The sequence below is a fragment of the Drosophila novamexicana genome, unplaced genomic scaffold (assembly GCF_003285875.2).
Source record: "Drosophila novamexicana strain 15010-1031.04,08,12 unplaced genomic scaffold, DnovRS2.1 tig00000644-arrow-pilon, whole genome shotgun sequence".
NCBI classification, from domain to species: Eukaryota; Metazoa; Arthropoda; class Insecta; order Diptera; family Drosophilidae; genus Drosophila; species Drosophila novamexicana.
Window position 1 is genome coordinate 15,836 of NW_020824814.1, and position 18,579 is coordinate 34,414.

An 18,579-nucleotide genomic window follows, 5' to 3' on the forward strand; every position below is an offset into this window, starting at 1 on the left:
AAATAATTGACCAAAAACCGATTCGTTTTCAAAATCAACCTTTTTTGATGATTTTTTGGCATATCTCGGCCAAATAATGTCAGATTTTGGAATTTTATACCTTTTTCAACTCGTAAGGATCAGTACTATCGATTGGCATCAAAAAAATAAAAATCTAAATTTTGACCAAAATCGACCAAAAATCAAGTGGTTTTTTTTTTCAAAATCGAGGTCGGTTCGAAAATCAAAACTTTTTCGATGATTTATTTTGAATATCTCCGGTAAAAATCGTCTGATTTTAAAATGTTATACCTTTTTTGATTCGTACGGATCCCTACTATTAATTGGCATTCAAAGAAATTCAATATCGATGGGCTACAAAAAATAATTGACCAAAAACCGATTCGTTTTCAAAATCAACCTTTTTTGATGATTTTTTGGCATATCTCGGCCAAATAATGTCAGATTTTGGAATTTTATACCTTTTTCAACTCGTAAGGATCAGTACTATCGATTGGCATCAAGAAAATAAAAATCTAAATTTTGACCAAATTCGACCAAAAATCAAGTGGTTACATCACGTTTTTTTTTCAAAATCGAGGTCGGTTCAAAAATCAAAACTTTTTCGATGATTTATTTTGAATATCTCCGGTAAAAATCGTCTGATTTTAAAATGTTATACCTCTTTTAATTTGTACGGATCCCTACTATTAATTGGCATTCAAAGAAATTCAATATCGATGGGCTACAAAAAATAATTGACCAAAAACCGATTCGTTTTCAAAATCAACCTTTTTTGATGATTTTTTTGCATATCTCGGCCAAATAATGTCAGATTTTGGAATTTTATACCTTTTTCAACTCGTAAGGATCAGTACTATCGATTGGCATCAAGAAAATAAAAATCTAAATTTTGACCAAAATCGACCAAAAATCAAGTGGTTACATCACGTTTTTTTTCAAAATCGAGGTCGGTTCAAAAATCAAAACTTTTTCGATGATTTATTTTGAATATCTCCGGTAAAACCCGTCTGATTTTAAAATGTTATACCTTTTTTTATTCGTACGGATCCCTACTATTAATTGGCATTCAAAGAAATTCAATATCGATGGGCTACAAAAAATAATTGACCAAAAACCGATTCGTTTTCAAAATCAACCTTTTTTGATGATTTTTTGGCATATCTCGGACAAATAATGTCAGATTTTGGAATTTTATACCTTTTTCAACTCGTAAGGATCAGTACTATCGATTGGCATCAAGAAAATAAAAATCTAAATTTTGACCAAAATCGACCAAAAATCAAGTGGTTACATCACGTTTTTTTTCAAAATCGAGGTCGGTTCAAAAATCAAAACTTTTTCGATGATTTATTTTGAATATCTCCGGTAAAAATCGTCTGATTTTAAAATGTTATACCTTTTTTTATTCGTACGGATCCCTACTATTAATTGGCATTCAAAGAAATTCAATATCGATGGGCTACAAAAAATAATTGACCAAAAACCGATTCGTTTTCAAAATCAACCTTTTTTGATGATTTTTTGGCATATCTCGGCCAAATAATGTCAGATTTTGGAATTTAATACCTTTTTCAACTCGTAAGGATCAGTACTTTCGATTGGCATCAAGAAAATAAAAATCTAAATTTTGACCAAAATCGACCAAAAATCAAGTGGTTACATCACGTTTTTTTTCAAAATCGAGGTCGGTTCAAAAATCAAAACTTTTTCGATGATTTATTTTGAATATCTCCGGTAAAAATCGTCTGATTTTAAAATGTTATACCTTTTTTTATTCGTACGGATCCCTACTATTAATTGGCATTCAAAGAAATTCAATATAGATGGGCTACAAAAAATAATTGACCAAAAACCGATTCGTTTTCAAAATCAACCTTTTTTGATGATTTTTTGGCATATCTCGGCCAAATAATGTCAGATTTTGGAATTTAATACCTTTTTCAACTCGTAAGGATCAGTACTTTCGATTGGCATCAAGTAAATAAAAATCTAAATTTTGACCAAAATCGACCAAAAATCAAGTGGTTACATCATGTTTTTTTCAAAATCGAGGTCGGTTCAAAAATCAAAACTTTTTCGATGATTTATTTTGAATATCTCCGGTAAAACCCGTCTGATTTTAAAATGTTATACCTTTTTTAGTTCGTACGGATCCCTACTATTAATTGGCATTCAAAGAAATTCAATATCGATGGGCTACAAAAAATAATTGACCAAAAACCGATTCGTTTTCAAAATCAACCTTTTTTGATGATTTTTAGGCATATCTCGGCCAAATAATGTCAGATTTTGGAATTTTATACCTTTTTCAACTCGTAAGGATCAGTACTATCGATTGGCATCAAGAAAATAAAAATCTAAATTTTGACCAAATTCGACCAAAATTCAAGTGGTTACATCACGTTTTTTTTCAAAATCGACCAAAAATCAAGTGGTTACATCACGTTTTTTTTCCAAATCGGGGTCTGTTCGAAAATCAAAACATTTTTCATGATTTTGTTTTTAACGTCTCGGCCAAGAAATGTCTCGATTTGTATTTTGACACCTTTTTGAATTTTTATGGATCCCTACTATAAATTGGCATTCATACATTTAAAATATCGATGGGCTAATAAAAGTTGAAGTTTTTAAATATCGATGGGCTAAAAAAAGTTTTTGACCAAAAACGATTCGTTTGTAAAGTCAACTTCGATGGGCTAAAAAGGGTTTTAATTACAGGCAAAATTGGATCGGGTAGTGGGATGCAGTTTTTTGCATACTTTGAAGAGCGTGCAACTAACATTTTTTGGCAGAACCTCTAATATACATTTTCTTATGTCAGAAAAGCAGAGCACATTTCTGTAGTTTTCGGCTAACAACATGATTGTTCCACGAAAGTTCAACTTTCAAACAGCTCAGAAACGAACCCTGCTTGTCAACTAAAGGTATGCAGCAGCTGAGAAAGCACAGTTTGTATTAAAGCTTCGTCATAAATTAAAGCACAGCTTTAGGCTTGAGCTAAACAACTGTGGATCAAGCACAAACAAAATGCTAGGCGCAATCATCATTGAGCTAACAATTTTCATGCGTGGTTGGGCTTGAAGCATTTTTTTTTTTCTGCTGCTGCTGTCCGTTCATATGAGCGGACTATTTCATATATCTTTCAAGTCCGGCCCGTCTACACAAATCATCATACGCAATGTGTAAATGTTAAAAAAATGTAAAGTGCGTTGCTGACGTAGCTGCTTCTGTAATTGTTGTTGCTGTTGCTGTTGCTGTTGCTGCTGCTGCTGCTGCTGTACACACCTCCATTTGGTTTTTTATTGTTGTTGTGGTGTGGTGGCAGGGCAGCCAAATTGTAGAAATCAGCAATACAATTGTGTGCCAAGGGCAATTTCGCTTTTGATTGATTTACAAGAGGCGTTGCCCTGCCCAAGACTTGTTAGCTGCGGGCCAACATTGCGTATGCGTAATTAGAAAACATGACGAATGATTCTTGATGGGAATCTGTTGCCGATTAAGTCATAATTTTATAATTTGTCAGTTAACAATAAATTTGATTAGCTGCCAGAGAGAGAGATTAATATATACAAGAAGATAAAAAACATTTCGCCGCCGGGCTGCGTAACAATTTATTTTAGCCACAGAAGAAATACTATTTTTTTTAAATATTAATATTTATTTTTTTTTTTAATTCTGCTTAGTTATTTATTTGTGCTGTTCAAAAATATTTACATTTGCGTGTTAGCCGCTTGCCATTTGCCGCTCTCTGACTATTCCGGCATATTAATAACTTGTTTGGGAAATTACACCCGGATGGGCAGGCAGCGTAGGTAGATTTGGATTCCATTGTCGTTACTTAGAATTGGATAAGGTCGGCCAGGCGCTAAATGAACTAATGAACTTGTTCTAGGCAATGTTCAGACAATGAATCTTCCAACTAATCAGCACAATGCGTGCCGAATCTTTTGACATGCCGAAAAAATCTCAAACGCTGTAATCATAAATCAAGCAAAAAGTCAGCCGCGAGCTGCTGCCACCAGCGACAGCCTCAAGCTGCAGCTGCAGGCAGCTCAAATAGACAAAGAGACGTGGAATTAACAAGTGAGCGTGCTGGACTAGAAGATACCCAGCTCTTAAATATATATACTTACTTAAATATGTGTGGCCTTCCTCCTTTTGTGCTTAAAAGCTTATCTATATGATATTCACTGCTCGAGGCTTAACGCTTGAAATCGATATTTATCGATATTTATCGATTTAAATTGTTAGACTCTGAGATGGTGTGAAATAAGCTAAAGAAACTTCGCGTAGTCTAAACTTAGATAAACTTGAATCGAAGCTGGAAAGCTATATACATAAGTATATTCCTTTAAGGTAAGTTAGCAAAGTTATCGATAGTTTAAAATAAGCTAACGAAAAATATTCAATATAAATTGAACTATATTAAAATTCAATTGTAAAATTTGATAAACAATAAAAAAATATGTATATGAAAACTAAAGATGGCAATTGATATATATAGGTTTTAAGCTTATGTATCTTTCAAGCTGAGCCTGAGCTGGCTAAAATCGCTTCTACGATCGAAACTACTGCCTTGGGTCCATTATACCCTGTTTATACAAATTGTTCATAGATACAGGGTGTTTTAAAAAAAACATAAATCACACCCGAGAGCGACACTCGTTAAGACGTTAATCAAAAGCAATCCAGTGGGTCGCGACGAAGGGCGCGTGTCTTCGTCAGCAGCGGCTGCCGGCTCCAGCTCCGGCTTCAGCCGCAGCTCCAACTCCGTGTCCAGCTGTAGCCAAATCGAAGGCCGAATGTCCAATGCTTATGTAATTATGTGTGTGTGTGTGTGAGTGTGTGGCAGGGCCCAGGCAGCAGAGCATTGCACAACCCGGTTGCAGTTGCAGTGGCAGTTTTTTTCTAATTTTATTTCTTGGGCGCCCAAAACGCGCTGCTTAATGAACAACGGCAGCAAATTTATTGACTGAGCGGCTAACATATTGACTAAATGACTGATGAACCAACTGACGACAGCTTGTGGGAATTGAGTCGTCGACAGGTGATCGCAAGCGCCGACTCGCTCGACTCGCTGCTATTGATTTTTGTTGCCACAGACGGAGCGAGGGGTTGGTGGGGAAAGGGCGAAACACCTTGAATCGCGTCCAAGTAAGGCGAATTCAGGTTGCACCACACTCGAGTGCGATTTGTGGATTTATGGATTCATCGAGCTATAGATTTTATGGATTTACTAAGCATTCGATAAACAATAAACAGACGCGCCTGCGCCTGAACACGGCTACTTGAGGCCACAAAAAAGCAGCCAAATCCAGTGTTAAAAATTTGTTAAATAAATATATACATTGAGAGTTGCTGCTGGATTTGAGTCGGCGACTTTCCTTCTGTTAGGCTCCAATTTAGTCAGAGCTTCTCATTGAAATGTCAACAAAAAGTCAATTGATTTTAAAATTTCCACTGTTTCCGGCTTTCGAGCTTTGCCAACAGCCAAAATAAGCTAGAAGAAAATAGCCAAATCCAATATTACCAATTTCATACAAACATATATACAAATTGAGAATTGTTGCTGGATTTGAACCGTCGACTTTCCATTGAATTGTCAACAAATGAAAATTTCCACTGCTTCCGGCTTACAAACAGCCAAATTAAGCCAGAAAACAGCTGAATTTGTGTGCAGTGCAGCATCATTTCCGCCTGTGCATCGCTTATTAAAAGGCAACTTCTCTGCCCGCTCATGGATTTGAACCTGGCACCGCTGCAACTGGCCGGCCTGCTGCACTTGAACCGTTGATATTTTCAGCTGGCATCTGCTGCTTTTGCTGCTGCTGCTTTTGATGCTGCCCGGCTCTAATGACCCTCGCAATTTATCTTGAACGCGTCAACGGCTGTCAGAACTGAGCGAGAGAAGGTCAACCACTGGACGCCACCAACAATTGTGGCTCTTAATTGGTTTTTGGTGTAGATTTTACTTTATTTGGAAACGTTTCATTACAAAGGTTTCTTTAAAATGTACCCTAAAACTCCGGCGGGTACGTGTGGGGAGAGGGGATTGGCAGCAACTATTCCAAAATTGTTTTGGGCTGTTTTAGGCTTAGAATACTTTGTGTTTAGTAGGTAAACGGATTGGCGGGTTTGTTGTAGTTATAGCCATCGGGACCCAATGAGCCGGCATCCGTCGGCTGTGGCTCTGGATAGGATTGCGCGGGTGGGCCAGGCGGTGCGGGCGGGCGCGGCTGATAGGTGGGCGGTGCGGGTGGGCTAGAGGGCGGTGGTCCGTACTCAGAGGTCGGTGCTGGCGGTGCTGGCGGTGCGGGTGGTGCTGGTGGGCGTGGCTGGTAGGTAGGTGGTGCGGGCGGACTAGAAGGAGGAGGACCATAGCTTGGAGTAGGTGCCGGAGGAGCTGGTGGCTGCTGTGGCCGTGGCTGGTATGTGGGCGGTGCTGGTGGGCCAGCTGATGGTGGTGGGCGCGGCTGGTAGGTAGGCTGTGCTGGTGGTGGCACATAGCCGGGAGTAGGTGCTGGTGGTGCAGGCGGTGCTGGCGGACGTGGCTGATAGGTGGGCGGTCCAGCTGGTGGTCCAGCTGGTGGTTGTGGTGGGCGCGGCTGATAGGTGGGTGGTGCGGGAGGACCAGCAGGCGGCAAATATTCCGCGGCCGGCTGCTGTGGACGCGGTGCCGGAGGACTATGTGGCTGGGGACGTGGTGGCTGCGGCTGTGGCTGCGTTGGTGGCGGGCCATACGAAGGCTGTGGTGCTGGTGGAGTTGGACGTTGGGGAACGGGGCGCGGCTTGGGCTGCTGCGGCTGATCGGGCGGCAAGTATTCCGGACCGGCAGGCTGCGGCGGAGTCTGCGGTGGTCCATAAGAAGGAGCCGGAGCTGAGGGCTGTGGCTGCGGCTGCGGCTGCGGACGCGGTGGTTGAGTTTGCGGTGGTCCATAGGAAGGACCTGGAGCCGTGGGCTGCGGCTGCGGTTGTGGCTGCGGACGTGGCGGTTGAGTTTGTGGCGGACCGTATGAAGGAGCCGGAGCCGTGGGCTGTGGACGCGGTGGCTGCGGTGGCTGCGTTTGCGGCGGTCCATAAGATGGTCCGGGTGCGGTGGGTATCGGTTGTGGCTGTGGTCGCGGCGGCTGCGTCTGAGGAGGCCCGTACGAAGGTGACGGAGCCGTGGGAATAGGCTGCGGCTGTGGTCGCGGCGGCTGCGTCTGTGGCGGTCCGTACGAAGGCGCCGGCGCCGAAGGAGCCGGTCCGGGTATCACGCCGCTATCCTCAATTCCATTGCCCGTGGGCGGCGGCGGAAACGGCTGCGACGGCTGCTTATAATGGTATCCATCCTCCTGCAGATCGGTGTCCAGATGCGAGACATCCGCATAGACGCCAACCGCAGCGAGCAGCGCCGCCAACAGAGGCAGTAAAAGGCGCTGCGAGGGGGAACAACAAGCACAATAAAATGATCAGTTCCCGGAGCGGATTTATGGGCATCCCAATGATGCATAGAGATGCCTGTGGCCACTCACCATGCTGCGAATTCTCACACACAGTTTTTCCGCACAACTGGAAAATGCACGACGAGAGCACACGAAAAATTATTTTTACCGGTTTGGCGAACACACGAGACGCGAGACTCGAGACTCGAGACTGGAGACTGGACTGGAGAGTGGAGCAAGCGAAGCCAGCGACGTCTTCGTTGCAAAATCAGAAAATCGAATGATGCCCAAATGTTCTCCCTTGGCGAATTTATACCGCAGCGGCGGCAGCAGCAGCCCCTAAGCCGGAGCTCAGCTCAATAGATGCCAAATGCTTTTGACTCGGCTTTTTTGAGTCGGGCCAACGAGTTTTTGGCTCAGACTCGAGTCTCAGTTGGACTCAGTTGGAGTCATCGTCGTGATGCTGCAACCTTTGCTAGTTGTTGTTTCTGTTATTGTTGTTATTGTTGTAGTCGTTTCTGTTGTTGTTGTAGTTGTTGTAGTTGCTTGGTAATCAACGGCGATTGTAAGTCAATAACAACGCGTACCAGTTAGTTTTTATTTAAGATGCTTAGGGTTTTTATGCCCCGCACAACGGGTTGGCCCTGGATGGCAGAAGTGTTAACCAGGAACCAGCTGCTTATCAAGTTTGTCATCAAGCAAATATTATATCATATTACCAGAATAGATTACCCGACATTGTCCGGATCCAATTAATATTGTTGCAGATCGAGAAATTTGTCCAATTCGCAACGCTCTGCTGCGGCTTTTTTGTCCTTTTCATATTTTCTTGTTAACTTCCACTAATTTCAATAATGGTTGTTTGTTTTTTAGTTAATTATTATTGCTTTATGCCTTATTAAAAATTAAATAGGCGTTAAAAAATGCTTACTGCCTTTGAACCAAAAACCTCTCGCTTTCTCGTTCGACGCTTAGATACCTAAGCTTTACAGGCTCATTACGTCACGCTTCCAAAGCACAACAATTGTATGATGTATGTTGTATGATACATGATGTATGTTGTATGATGTATGATGTATGAAATATGATGTATGATGTATGGTGTATGATGTATGATGTATGATGTATGATGTATGATGTATGAAATATGATGTATGATGTATGATGTATGATGATGTTGTATGATGTTTTTCATACATTTTAACACCCTTCTCAAATAGAAGTCCGAATGTCTCAAAGTCCCTTCTGAGTACTCCCTTGCGACTCAAAGGGAAGCTTCTGTAAAACGCTCAGCCTCCCAGCTTCGGCTTGTATATGATATATGATCCCTCTTTAAAAAATAAAGTTTAATATATATTTTTGTCTGCCTAAGCCCAATCATAGCCATGTATTTGAATGACAGCGCGTGGGTTGATAGACGTGCGAAATACCTTGCGCATTTGCATATTTTTAGACATTCGCAAATCATCATAAATGAAGCTGGCGGCGGCGATGACAAATCGTGGTTAACAGCAAAATCGTGCCAAAAGAGTTGCTTTTGTCAAAATGGCCGCTGCCTTCTGTGGGGTATTTACTGTTATATATGGCAGTGGCAACAATTGGAAAATCATTTGATTCGACAGCCGCCCAGCTGGTCCATAAATACAATGCTTACAGATAAAATGTCAATTCCAATTAATTAATAAGCCAATTAGCCGGGCTACGTGTTACGGGTTACGCGGCGTATGCGCAATGCGCTGAGCCAGTTTTCAGTCGAAACGATTCAGTTTCTGTAGGAATACCCTGTAAAAGCGGGTAAATGTTTATGGAAGGGTATACATGTGTGTATATGTATGTGACCAGTAGAATCTGGCATATCCATATATATTTAAGTACTATAAAAGATAAAGAAATCAAAAATAATATATAAAACTCTTTCTTATATTCCACACAGAACAATCGATAAATATCGATGTGTAGCTTAGCTTAGTTGACCTTAAGATTTTATAAAAGGAATAAAATCGACAAATATCGATATGCACATTATTTAAGGATTTTAAGAGCTAGAGATGCCAGTATGAAGATCAGATCGAATTTATTTATTTTAACTTTAACGGAGGAGAAAAAAACTGAAGGATTTTTTTAATAAAATTATCTAAAGAAACTGAAAATAGTTTTCTTGGGTCATATAAAACAGGGTATCTGCCAGTCGAGCACTCACACACAGGTTGTTTGTATTTGTGTATTTTTTTATTAATTAACTTTGCATTTTTATTAGTTTTCGTGTTTTTGGCTGTGCTTTGCTGTTGTGTCTACAGGTTTTTGGTGTGTGTTTGCTTTTGTTTTGAATATTTCCATTGAAGTTTTCTTTGCTTATCATTGTTGTGCGTGAAGCACTTACAAATTGTGTTTAGTTGAAATCTTAAATAGCTTTACTTAAGTGTCTAAACATAACAAGCTGAGAAAACCGTCCAGTTATCAGAGTTTATTGCGCTTAAACTAAACCAACTCTATTATTTATTTAGTCAATAACTCGCACATTATAAGTATATTAAATAAAAGATCTGTTCACAATTCCACTAGTTTGCTTTATGGCCTGCCTTTTAAATTGATTAATTTGCTTTTGATTTGTTTTGTATGAATTCGATGCCTAAATGTGAAGCGTTTAATGAGATATTTTGTTTAAAATGTATTTTTTATTAACTTGTTTTGCTGCGAGCCCTAGAAGGTGCCAAATTTTGTTATTAAAATCTAAAAATCCGCTTAACTCGTTTCGTATTATTTACGTTCGTTTATTGTTGCAATGTTGCAATGTTTAACCTTTTAGTTGCCGCAAAATGGCTGCAGCGATAATTCCTCTACTTGCCGCGATAGATCTCAATGATGCGATCCTGGTCGACATACTCGAAGATATGTGGCGCATCCATCAGAATGCCAATCGTGCCGGCCGTGGTCACAATAAAGAAAATGTACAGCTGCAGGCGATCAATGACCATGGCTACGTACTTCCAATCCTCGCGAGTCTGTCAAATGTTGAAAATTAAATCATGAGATACTCGCACAAAAAGTATCTAGAGCTAACCTGTATGTAGAGATCTTCGTTGCGCAGATGCTCGGCTATGAACTCGACCGCCTCGGTGGCCTTGCTGGCTTCGGGGGACAGCAATATAGAGTCGGAGGATTCGCTCTCGCGACGACAGCCGTCGCCCAGGCCCAGCTCGGCGCCGCTGTTCACCTTGCGATTGATCTTGCAGTTGGGATGATGCAGATCCGATAGCTCCATGACCTCCATTTTTGATTGCTTGCCGCCGATTGCGCTGATATGCTTGGGCAGCTCGGCCGGCGAGCCGTACGAGGGATGCGGATGCGCGGGCATGCTCATTCCGGGCATTTCCATCATCCAGCGGAGGCGTGTCTTGCGCGGCCTCTTCATCAGCAGAAAGGCGGGCAAATAGTGCAGGAAGACGGAACGTATCCACATGGGCATGCGATGTGTGCGCGGCCCACGGAAGTTCCAATTGATAATTATGACCGTGACCAGAATGGAGACCGTGTTCATAATGAACGTAAAGAGCAGATACTTGGCAATCAGCGGCAACACCAGCGATGTCGGCGGCAGAATCTTCGAGACGAGCAACAGGAACACAACCAGTGACAGCAGAATGCTAATGCCCAGCGTGACCTACGACATCGAACCGGCTTAGAACCTGAACAAATAACTCAGCTCTAGTCGGCTGCGCCCGACTGGCAGATACCCTGCACCTACCTATCTTTAAGAAGAGTGTGTATATATCGATATTTATCGATACAATGAAAATTGGAGTACATATGGAAAGGACTCTGGACTGAGAGTCTTCTATTGCGAGAATATAGATCTCAAAGTTCAGATCTTCAGCTTTTTACGCTTAAAAAACCAAGCCTAAACATCGATATTTATCGATATTATAATAAAAGGAATAATATATAGAAAGCACTGAGAATCTGTTCCTATGTTTGGTTAACGAGAATATGTATCTCAAACTGAAAATCTCCAGCTTGTGTAGTTTTCGAGATTGTTGCCTTCATAAAGACTGACAAACGGACAGATAAAGAACGATAGTTCAACTCGGCTATTGAAGCTGAATATTTATAATTTATAGAGTCTTCACGTTACATACGTATTCACAAAAGCAATATACTCTTCTTACCCAATTTCCAGTGGGTTCAAGGCATAAAAACCGAAACGAACCCGTGTCAAATTTGAGCTCACCTTTTCGCCAGCCTCGGCGGGCAGATAGAAGACGAGCACGCAGAGAAATGAGATCAGCACCGTGGGCAAAATCAAGTTGACCGTGTAGAACAGGGTTTTGCGTCGTATTATAATGTAAAAGGTGATGTCCGTTTCGGTTGGATGATTGCTGTCGCCCTCGTATACGTTAAGATAGGCGGGCACTTCGATAATATCCCAGGTGCCCGATTTCCAGTAATCGGACAGATCAACAAAGTTCTTATTGTTGTAGAGCGCCAGCGAGACCTGATCGCCATTAAACGTCCAGGAGCCGAACTTCATGATGCACGTCTGCTGATCGAACGGAAAATAGGTGACATCAATTGTGCAGGAGCTCTGATAAATGGCCGGCGGCACCCAGAGCACCTCGCCCGTGGGATAGATGAGCACGTTTGACTTGTAGCGCACCTCGTAGTTGCCATCGGCGCTGGGACACAAAGACAGAAATGCATATTAGTAGCTGGCACACGATTTAAAGACCAAAACCTAAGTACAATTAACATTCAATACAATGCACAATACAAATAGTTATATATATTTATATATATATATATATAGAGAGAGAGAGAGAGCGAGAGAGAGAGAGAGAGGGAGAGTTGTCGAGAGTTAGTTGAGTTAAAGCCATTTACTCACTTATTGAAGAGCACAATGTCCGGCTTCCAAACCTTATCCGGGGGCAGACGGAGCACCCCGATGCCGCCGTAGTCAGCCTCATCCCATTGCAGCTGATAGTCGTACCAAACCAAACGTAGCCAAACGTTTGATTTCATAATTTGATTTTTCTCATTCTTGGTTTCAATTTTGGTTTCAGTTCGGGTTTTTTAGTTTTTCGAGATATTTGAGATGTTTGGTGATGATGGTGGTTGGTTGTTTGGTTGGTTTTGGTGGTTGATTGTAATTTATTTTTATGAATTCGATCGTACGCACCGTATACGTAATATTTGTATATGTATATTTTGGCGATTCAAGCGAATCGGAATCGAATTCAGACAGAAAGAAATATATTTGAGAGAGCGGGTGGGAAGTTTGAAGTTTAAGTCATTATTTTTTGCATTTGTTGTTGTTGATGTTTGTTGTTGTTTTTTTTTTTTTGTAATATAATTTCTCATAATTGTTAGTATATAGGTTTTAGTTTTGTTAATTTAAAAATGCAATGCAATTGTCTTATTTATTAATTAGAGTTAGTATTCGTTTTTTGCTAGGCATGAGGTTTCACTACAAACATACAAATACAAGTCAAGACAACACGTGTGTAATTAAGTATTTACAAAGCATAAACTTAACTGAAAAACGGGCTGGCGGGCCATAGCCACGCCCACTGATCGAACGCATATATTTAACATAAGCATATATATGCATTTGGGGCGTCGGGGGCGTGGCTGTGCAGCAACAAAACTCAAGAATTATTCATGAACAGAACTCGTAAGTACAGTTTTACACGCTACTAAAGTTAGTATCTTTTATTATTTAGCATTAGTTTTTGGTTTTTTTTTGTTTTTTTTTCTATTTGTTTTTAGAAATTTGGATTTTGATTTGATGGGAACACTTACGACATTGATTAGCTGTACGAACGCCAAACCAAATCTTACTCCAACTTTTTGTGTCATATTTTGTACGGGTCGTATGAGTTTATTGTAGCCTCGAAAGAGGTCACGCACCAGGCGCTCTTCGTCTTCGGATGCACTGACTAAAGAAACACACGAAACGAAAAACCAAGGCGCACAAGAAAAAACAAGAAAAAAACGGAAAGTCGGTAAAGCCGGAGAAAAACAAAATGTTTGGCCAAAACAAACAACAGAAAGCACAGAATAGAACGAAGAAGAGTCAGAAAAAAACACACAAAGACGAAACAAATATGAGCAAATTTTTCTTAGTTTTCTTCTTTAATTTTTTAATTTTTTAAATTTTATTTTTTGTGTGGTTTGTATTTTCTTTTTATACCCTGAACCCATTGAAGATGGTTGAAGAGGCCATAATTGTTTTGTGCAAGTGTATGTGACAGTAGAAATTTCTCCCATAAATGTATATACCCTTTCCGTCTTTATATTTGTCTGATTGAAGGGATCGAACTACAAATCCAGAGACTGGTAATTGGAAATCCATATTCTCGTAATGTACCCAGAAGGAATTTATAATTTATGGTTTGATAACCCTTTCCGATCTCATAAAAATCACCTTTGATCGTCTTAAGCACCCCATTAGCATATATATATATATATATATGTTCCTGCCGTCTGTCTGTTTGTCCGAGCTAATGCATCGACTGGAAATTGGAAATCTCTACTATCGTATACCGTACCCGGAAGAAACTTATTAATTATTGGTTGATATCCGATCTCATATATTTCCTTCGTCTGTCTGTTCGTCTGTGTGAATGCGTCGAGCCCAAAAACTACAAATCTAGAGTCTTTTAATTTGAATTAATACCGTAGGCAGAAAGAATTTGTATATATCATGTTATCGATAAATATGGCATTCGATACTTGTTTTCTTAAGCATAGCTCGAAAATTCTAGAAACAAGATATACCAAAATGTTCTCTATATGCTCTCGTATAGAAGATACCGATTACAAGCTTGAGACTTCTAAGACACTTTCCGCAAAATTGCATCGTGAGATCAAGATTTGGGCTCCAAGAATATCGCAAAGGATCGGACTATAGGCACCGAAAATACTCAAGAATACATTTTCCTAAATGTGGAGTGTGTTTATGTTTGCGAATGTATTGAAGGAAGACAGAATGTTTGTAAGGTTCAGGTTTTGCTAGGTTCAGGGTATCTCCTAGTCGGGCACTCCCGACTAGCTTATATTGTTATAGTTCTTGTTCATGTTGTAGTTGTGATAGTCTTTAGTTTTAATGGGCTTATAATGGTAGGCAAAGCGTAGACAGTGTAACACAGATAGAGAGAGAGAGAGAGGGAGAGAGCGAGAGAGAGAGAGAGAGTAGGGGGAGAGACGGAGAGAGAGAGAGACGGAGACAGAGCCAGAGTGGGAGTGGGAAAAGCGCGCAAGATATAGTTAAAGGTTGACACTTAACGCCGATTCTTGAAGAGCTTTCATTTAAATTTCAACTAGGGAAAAAATAAGATGACGAAATGTGAAAGCTGCTCGTTTTGTTGTTGTTTTTTTTTTTATGTTCAATTTTCATTAGTTCAGTGTTTGTTGTGTTGTTTTGTTGTTGTTGTTGTTGTATTTGTTGGCTTGTGATGCGAATATATGTTACATGTATTTGGTTAGAGCCTACGTTGCGTATACGCCGCATGTGACGCCGTTGCATTAAAGTGGCGCACTTTAATGCAAGGACCTCTTTCGAAAAACAGTCCTAGAGCTAGTTACAATAGAGAGTGCCAAACGGGTGTGCTCGACTAAAGGCTGCCCTGCAAAGCTGCTAAAACAAGTTGTAAACATTTAAATGCTACTCTAACTAAATGACATATTTTTGACAGCTACGTTTATCCGACAGCTAAAGGGAGCGAGAGACAGTCAGCGAGAGAGAGCGCAGAGCTCTCTGCTGACAGCACACATGTGCAGAAAACTGGGATGCGTAGGCTGGTATGAGTGTGTGTGCGTGTGTGTAAGGGAGTGTGTGTGTGTCTGTGAAGTCGCTGTCATGACCGGGTTATGCTTGTCTATGTGTGTTATATAGAGCACAAACTGTCTCTGAACCCACTAAACTTGGGTAAAAAGGGTATACTGCTTATGAGCAAAAGTATGTTACATGCAGCAGAAGACGAACGAGTATAAAAAATCCTCAGCTGGAGAAAGAGTTTTGTCAATCTGGCAAGAGACTTCAGTTTGTAGAATACATATATTCTCCTATATATCGTTAAAAATCAATTTTGAGACTTGGCTTTTAAGCATAACTCGAGAATCATAAAAGCTATATACACCACACTTCTTATGTGGCTTGTCTTTAAGTATATACAGGTAAAGAATACTTTATTTTTGTAATATACTCCCAGTTTTCCATTGTAATTGGAAAAAGGCTTATTTATAAAGACAGAGCCTTTCGCTTTGGTATTTACATACATTTTTATGCCATATTTAAGCCTTGAAAATTTTATAAAAATCGAACTATAAACAGCCGAGTTAATCAAGAACGTGTTTCCATAAATGAAGGCAAAGGGAAGGCACATCCAGTTAGCGTCGTGTGTTTTTGTGTTCGGTGCTTGGGGCTGACTGCAGGGTATCTTCTAGTCGGGCACTCCCGACTGGAGCACTTTTGGTACTTGATTTATTTTCTATGGTGCTGGTTCTGGGTTGTTCGAGTTGCAGTTGAGCTAACATATTTAATTGTATGAGCTGGAGCAGGGCTGTGGGCAATGTATATGAGTGTGCGTATGAGTGTGTGTGTGTGTGTGCGTGTGTGTGTGATGGCAAAGAGCTCTAAGTAGACACCATGTTTGGGGGGTTCTTTTCTGTCGCTTGTTTTTTTTTCGCTTACAATTTAACACTAGGCTTGGACTAAGGCTAGATTGGACTGCTCAGAACAGAAGGAGTATGAATTAAGATTCGGCAGTTGATACAGAAATCTGTTTTGCATTTTGATCAACAAAATTATTTCGGTTCATTTTTTCAGTATTTTGTTGTTGTTTTTTCTTCTTCATATATATTTTTTTATTTATTTTTTTTTTTTTTGTATTCAGTTGCTTTGATGTGTATCCATCTGCGGCAGCGCCAAAAATAGGGAGTTTTGCTACGCTTTGCAGTACAAAATTCATAATTATTTTCGGTTTGGGGTGGGGATGGAAAAGATGTTTAATTACAAAAGCAGAGAGTTAGGCTAATAGCGCTAAGTAGGTGGATTCTTATGAGAAATAGTAGTAGTTGCTTGTAGTAAAAGTAGGGGAAAATTGGAAGCATAGAGCATATATAATATGTAGATAGGTTAAGAAGTTGAAACTATGCTAAGGCATTTATATAGAGAAGCTATATAGCTAGCAGGAGGATATAAAGAAGATCTAAGCTGCAGTAAGAGTGGGTGCTAGGAGAGAGAGAGAGAGAGATAGAGATATAGAAAAAACGAGAGAGAGAGAGAGAGAGAGAGAGAGAGAGAGAGAGAGGCTATGGCTACTTTACGAGTATACAAATTTTGAAGAGTTGCATTTAATGATCGGCGCAGTCGTTGGTATCGTAATTTTTTTTCTTTCGCATTTGTTTTTTTTTTGGCAGCGCTGCAGCAGAGCGACGCTTTGGCAAATTCCTCAAGTCTCGATTGTGTGGTTGTACTTATTTTAAATATATATATGTATACTATATACTATATAGATATCAGAAGCTGGACAAAGGCGGCGGCACAGGCAGAGGCTGAGGCTGAGGAGAAGCTGGTGGCTGTGGCTGAGGCTGTGGCTGTGGCTGAGGCCGAGGCTGTCGGGTTGTCGTTGGTTTCTTTGGCTAATGGAAAAACTTTTCGGAATTTGTCAAGGCGTCGCTGCTGGCGCGTTTATATTAAATTTAAGAAAAAAATCAAATCATTGCTGTAAAATTTGTTGCTTGCGCTTTGGCTTTCAACTGGCTTTCAAAAATACACATATAGATATATATATATAGATAGGATTATTGCATAACCTCCCAAAATACATTTTGGCAACTGCCACGCCCCCAACGCCCCCACGACACATACCTTGTGCAATCATTAGCAGCGCCAGGATGCCGCCCAGCAGCCAGGCTCTGGCATTTAAATCCATTTTCTGTGCGTGTTGTCCTTCCTATGTTTATTTAATATGCAGTCCAGGCATAGTTTTTCTTTTCAGTTAAGGTCCACGCCCCGCACTGTCAGCCAGAGGAGAGGAATTTTATAGGTCCGGGAATATTTACGCATCTTTAAAATGTGCACTTTACCTAATAGTTTTTGGCTTTCTGCTGGTTTTCCACAAATTTTCCGCAGCTTTCCTTGGACCTGCACGAATTTTCCAACCTTTTGCTGCGGCAGTTCGAGTGCGGATTAAGAAGAAACTCGAGCTCTGGACTCTGGATAAAATCAATGCGATGCGAGATGCTGATGCGCACAGCAGCCGAGAGGGGGAGAGAGAGCGCAGGCGCTCTCACAGCCACCCTCTCTGTCTTCCTCTCTCTCTCTCTCTCTCATTCTCCCTCTCCCTCTGAGAGAGCGGATAAAAGAGCGCGCGGCACAGTTTGTAAACAAAAGTCACGTTTTAAGGGTTGGCCTTGTCTTTGGCTTCTGGTTCAGCACCCTCCATTGTTTGGCCAGGGCTCAGCTGTTGCTGGCTTTGTTTACATGAAAAGCCACGAACCAGAGTTGCCAGAGTTGCCAACGTCAATTAGATTCTTACACAGTGCGTGGGAATAGTAATGCTCCAATGCGAACGCTTCCTCAATTTTAGTTTGTATTTTTTTTTATATTTATAAGCTGTTTTTTTGAGCTGTTTAATTATGACAAAAAACAACGGCGCGAGGTCAACGGGGAGGGGCATATTATTTGCTACGCTTCATCATTATAGCCAGAAGCTGGCCATTAACATTAAGCAGTTCCTCATGGCGCCAAAATGATATGCAAAAAACAAAATATATCCACATCATAAACTTGTCCCAGCATTTCGTTACGCACCTTAGTTAAACGCTAGCGGAAAGATGATTCGATTAACAGCTGCATTCCAAACATTCGAATATGTTTTGTATTTTTAATTGAAGTAAACAACTGCGAATAAATATATATATATATATATATATTCTTGAGCTGAGTTGATATCAAGATAACCATCTGCAATGTCTCTCAGTTGAGGCTTTGCCAAGTTTTATCTTTCTGTAAACAAGTCGGCGCTGTCCAGATCGAACTGCTATATCATATAGCTTACATATGTTTGTTTATCAGGATATCCCAACCAGACCTGGCTTGCTTTCCACATAGGAGATAAATCTTGGCAACAACAGACTTCTATATCATATA

General features: G+C 40.6%; 2 protein-coding genes across 3 annotated transcripts; both read right to left on the reverse strand.

Moving 5' to 3' along the window:
- Positions 1-5,956: 5,956 nt before the first annotated feature.
- LOC115762765 (basic proline-rich protein) lies at positions 5,957-8,067 on the reverse strand. The gene is made up of 2 exons (XM_030705109.1): positions 7,518-8,067; positions 5,957-7,421 (listed from the first exon to the last, which is right to left on the reverse strand). Exons 1-2 carry the CDS (start codon positions 7,518-7,520, stop codon positions 6,114-6,116), a joined length of 1,311 nt encoding a protein of 436 aa, XP_030560969.1. The 5' UTR covers positions 7,521-8,067; the 3' UTR covers positions 5,957-6,113.
- A 1,625-nt stretch (positions 8,068-9,692) lies between these two features.
- LOC115762641 (acetylcholine receptor subunit beta-like 1) lies at positions 9,693-17,617 on the reverse strand. 2 transcript variants are annotated; one of them, XM_030704946.1, is made up of 7 exons: positions 17,514-17,617; positions 17,296-17,444; positions 13,224-13,360; positions 12,307-12,461; positions 11,656-12,100; positions 10,489-11,088; positions 9,693-10,429 (listed from the first exon to the last, which is right to left on the reverse strand). In XM_030704946.1, the coding sequence occupies exons 2-7, from the start codon at positions 17,357-17,359 to the stop codon at positions 10,265-10,267; spliced, it is 1,566 nt and encodes a 521-aa protein (XP_030560806.1). In that variant the 5' UTR covers positions 17,360-17,444; positions 17,514-17,617; the 3' UTR covers positions 9,693-10,264. The 2 variants fall into 2 exon arrangements, with proteins under 2 accessions (XP_030560806.1, XP_030560805.1); XM_030704945.1 differs by lacking the exons at positions 17,296-17,444; positions 17,514-17,617 and having other exon boundaries at positions 13,224-13,537.
- Between the last annotated feature and the right edge of the window lie 962 nt (positions 17,618-18,579).

Excerpts from the sequence above, each read along its gene's own strand:
- LOC115762641 (XM_030704946.1), bottom strand. The coding sequence starts at position 17,359 with ATGGATTTAAATGCCAGAGCCTGGCTGCTGGGCGGCATCCTGGCGCTG. Across the intron at positions 13,361-17,295 it reads GCTGCTAATGATTGCACAAG|TCAGTGCATCCGAAGACGAA; the intron begins GTATGTGTCGTG and ends GTGTTTCTTTAG. Across the intron at positions 12,101-12,306 it reads GACATTGTGCTCTTCAATAA|CGCCGATGGCAACTACGAGG; the intron begins GTGAGTAAATGG and ends TTTGTGTCCCAG.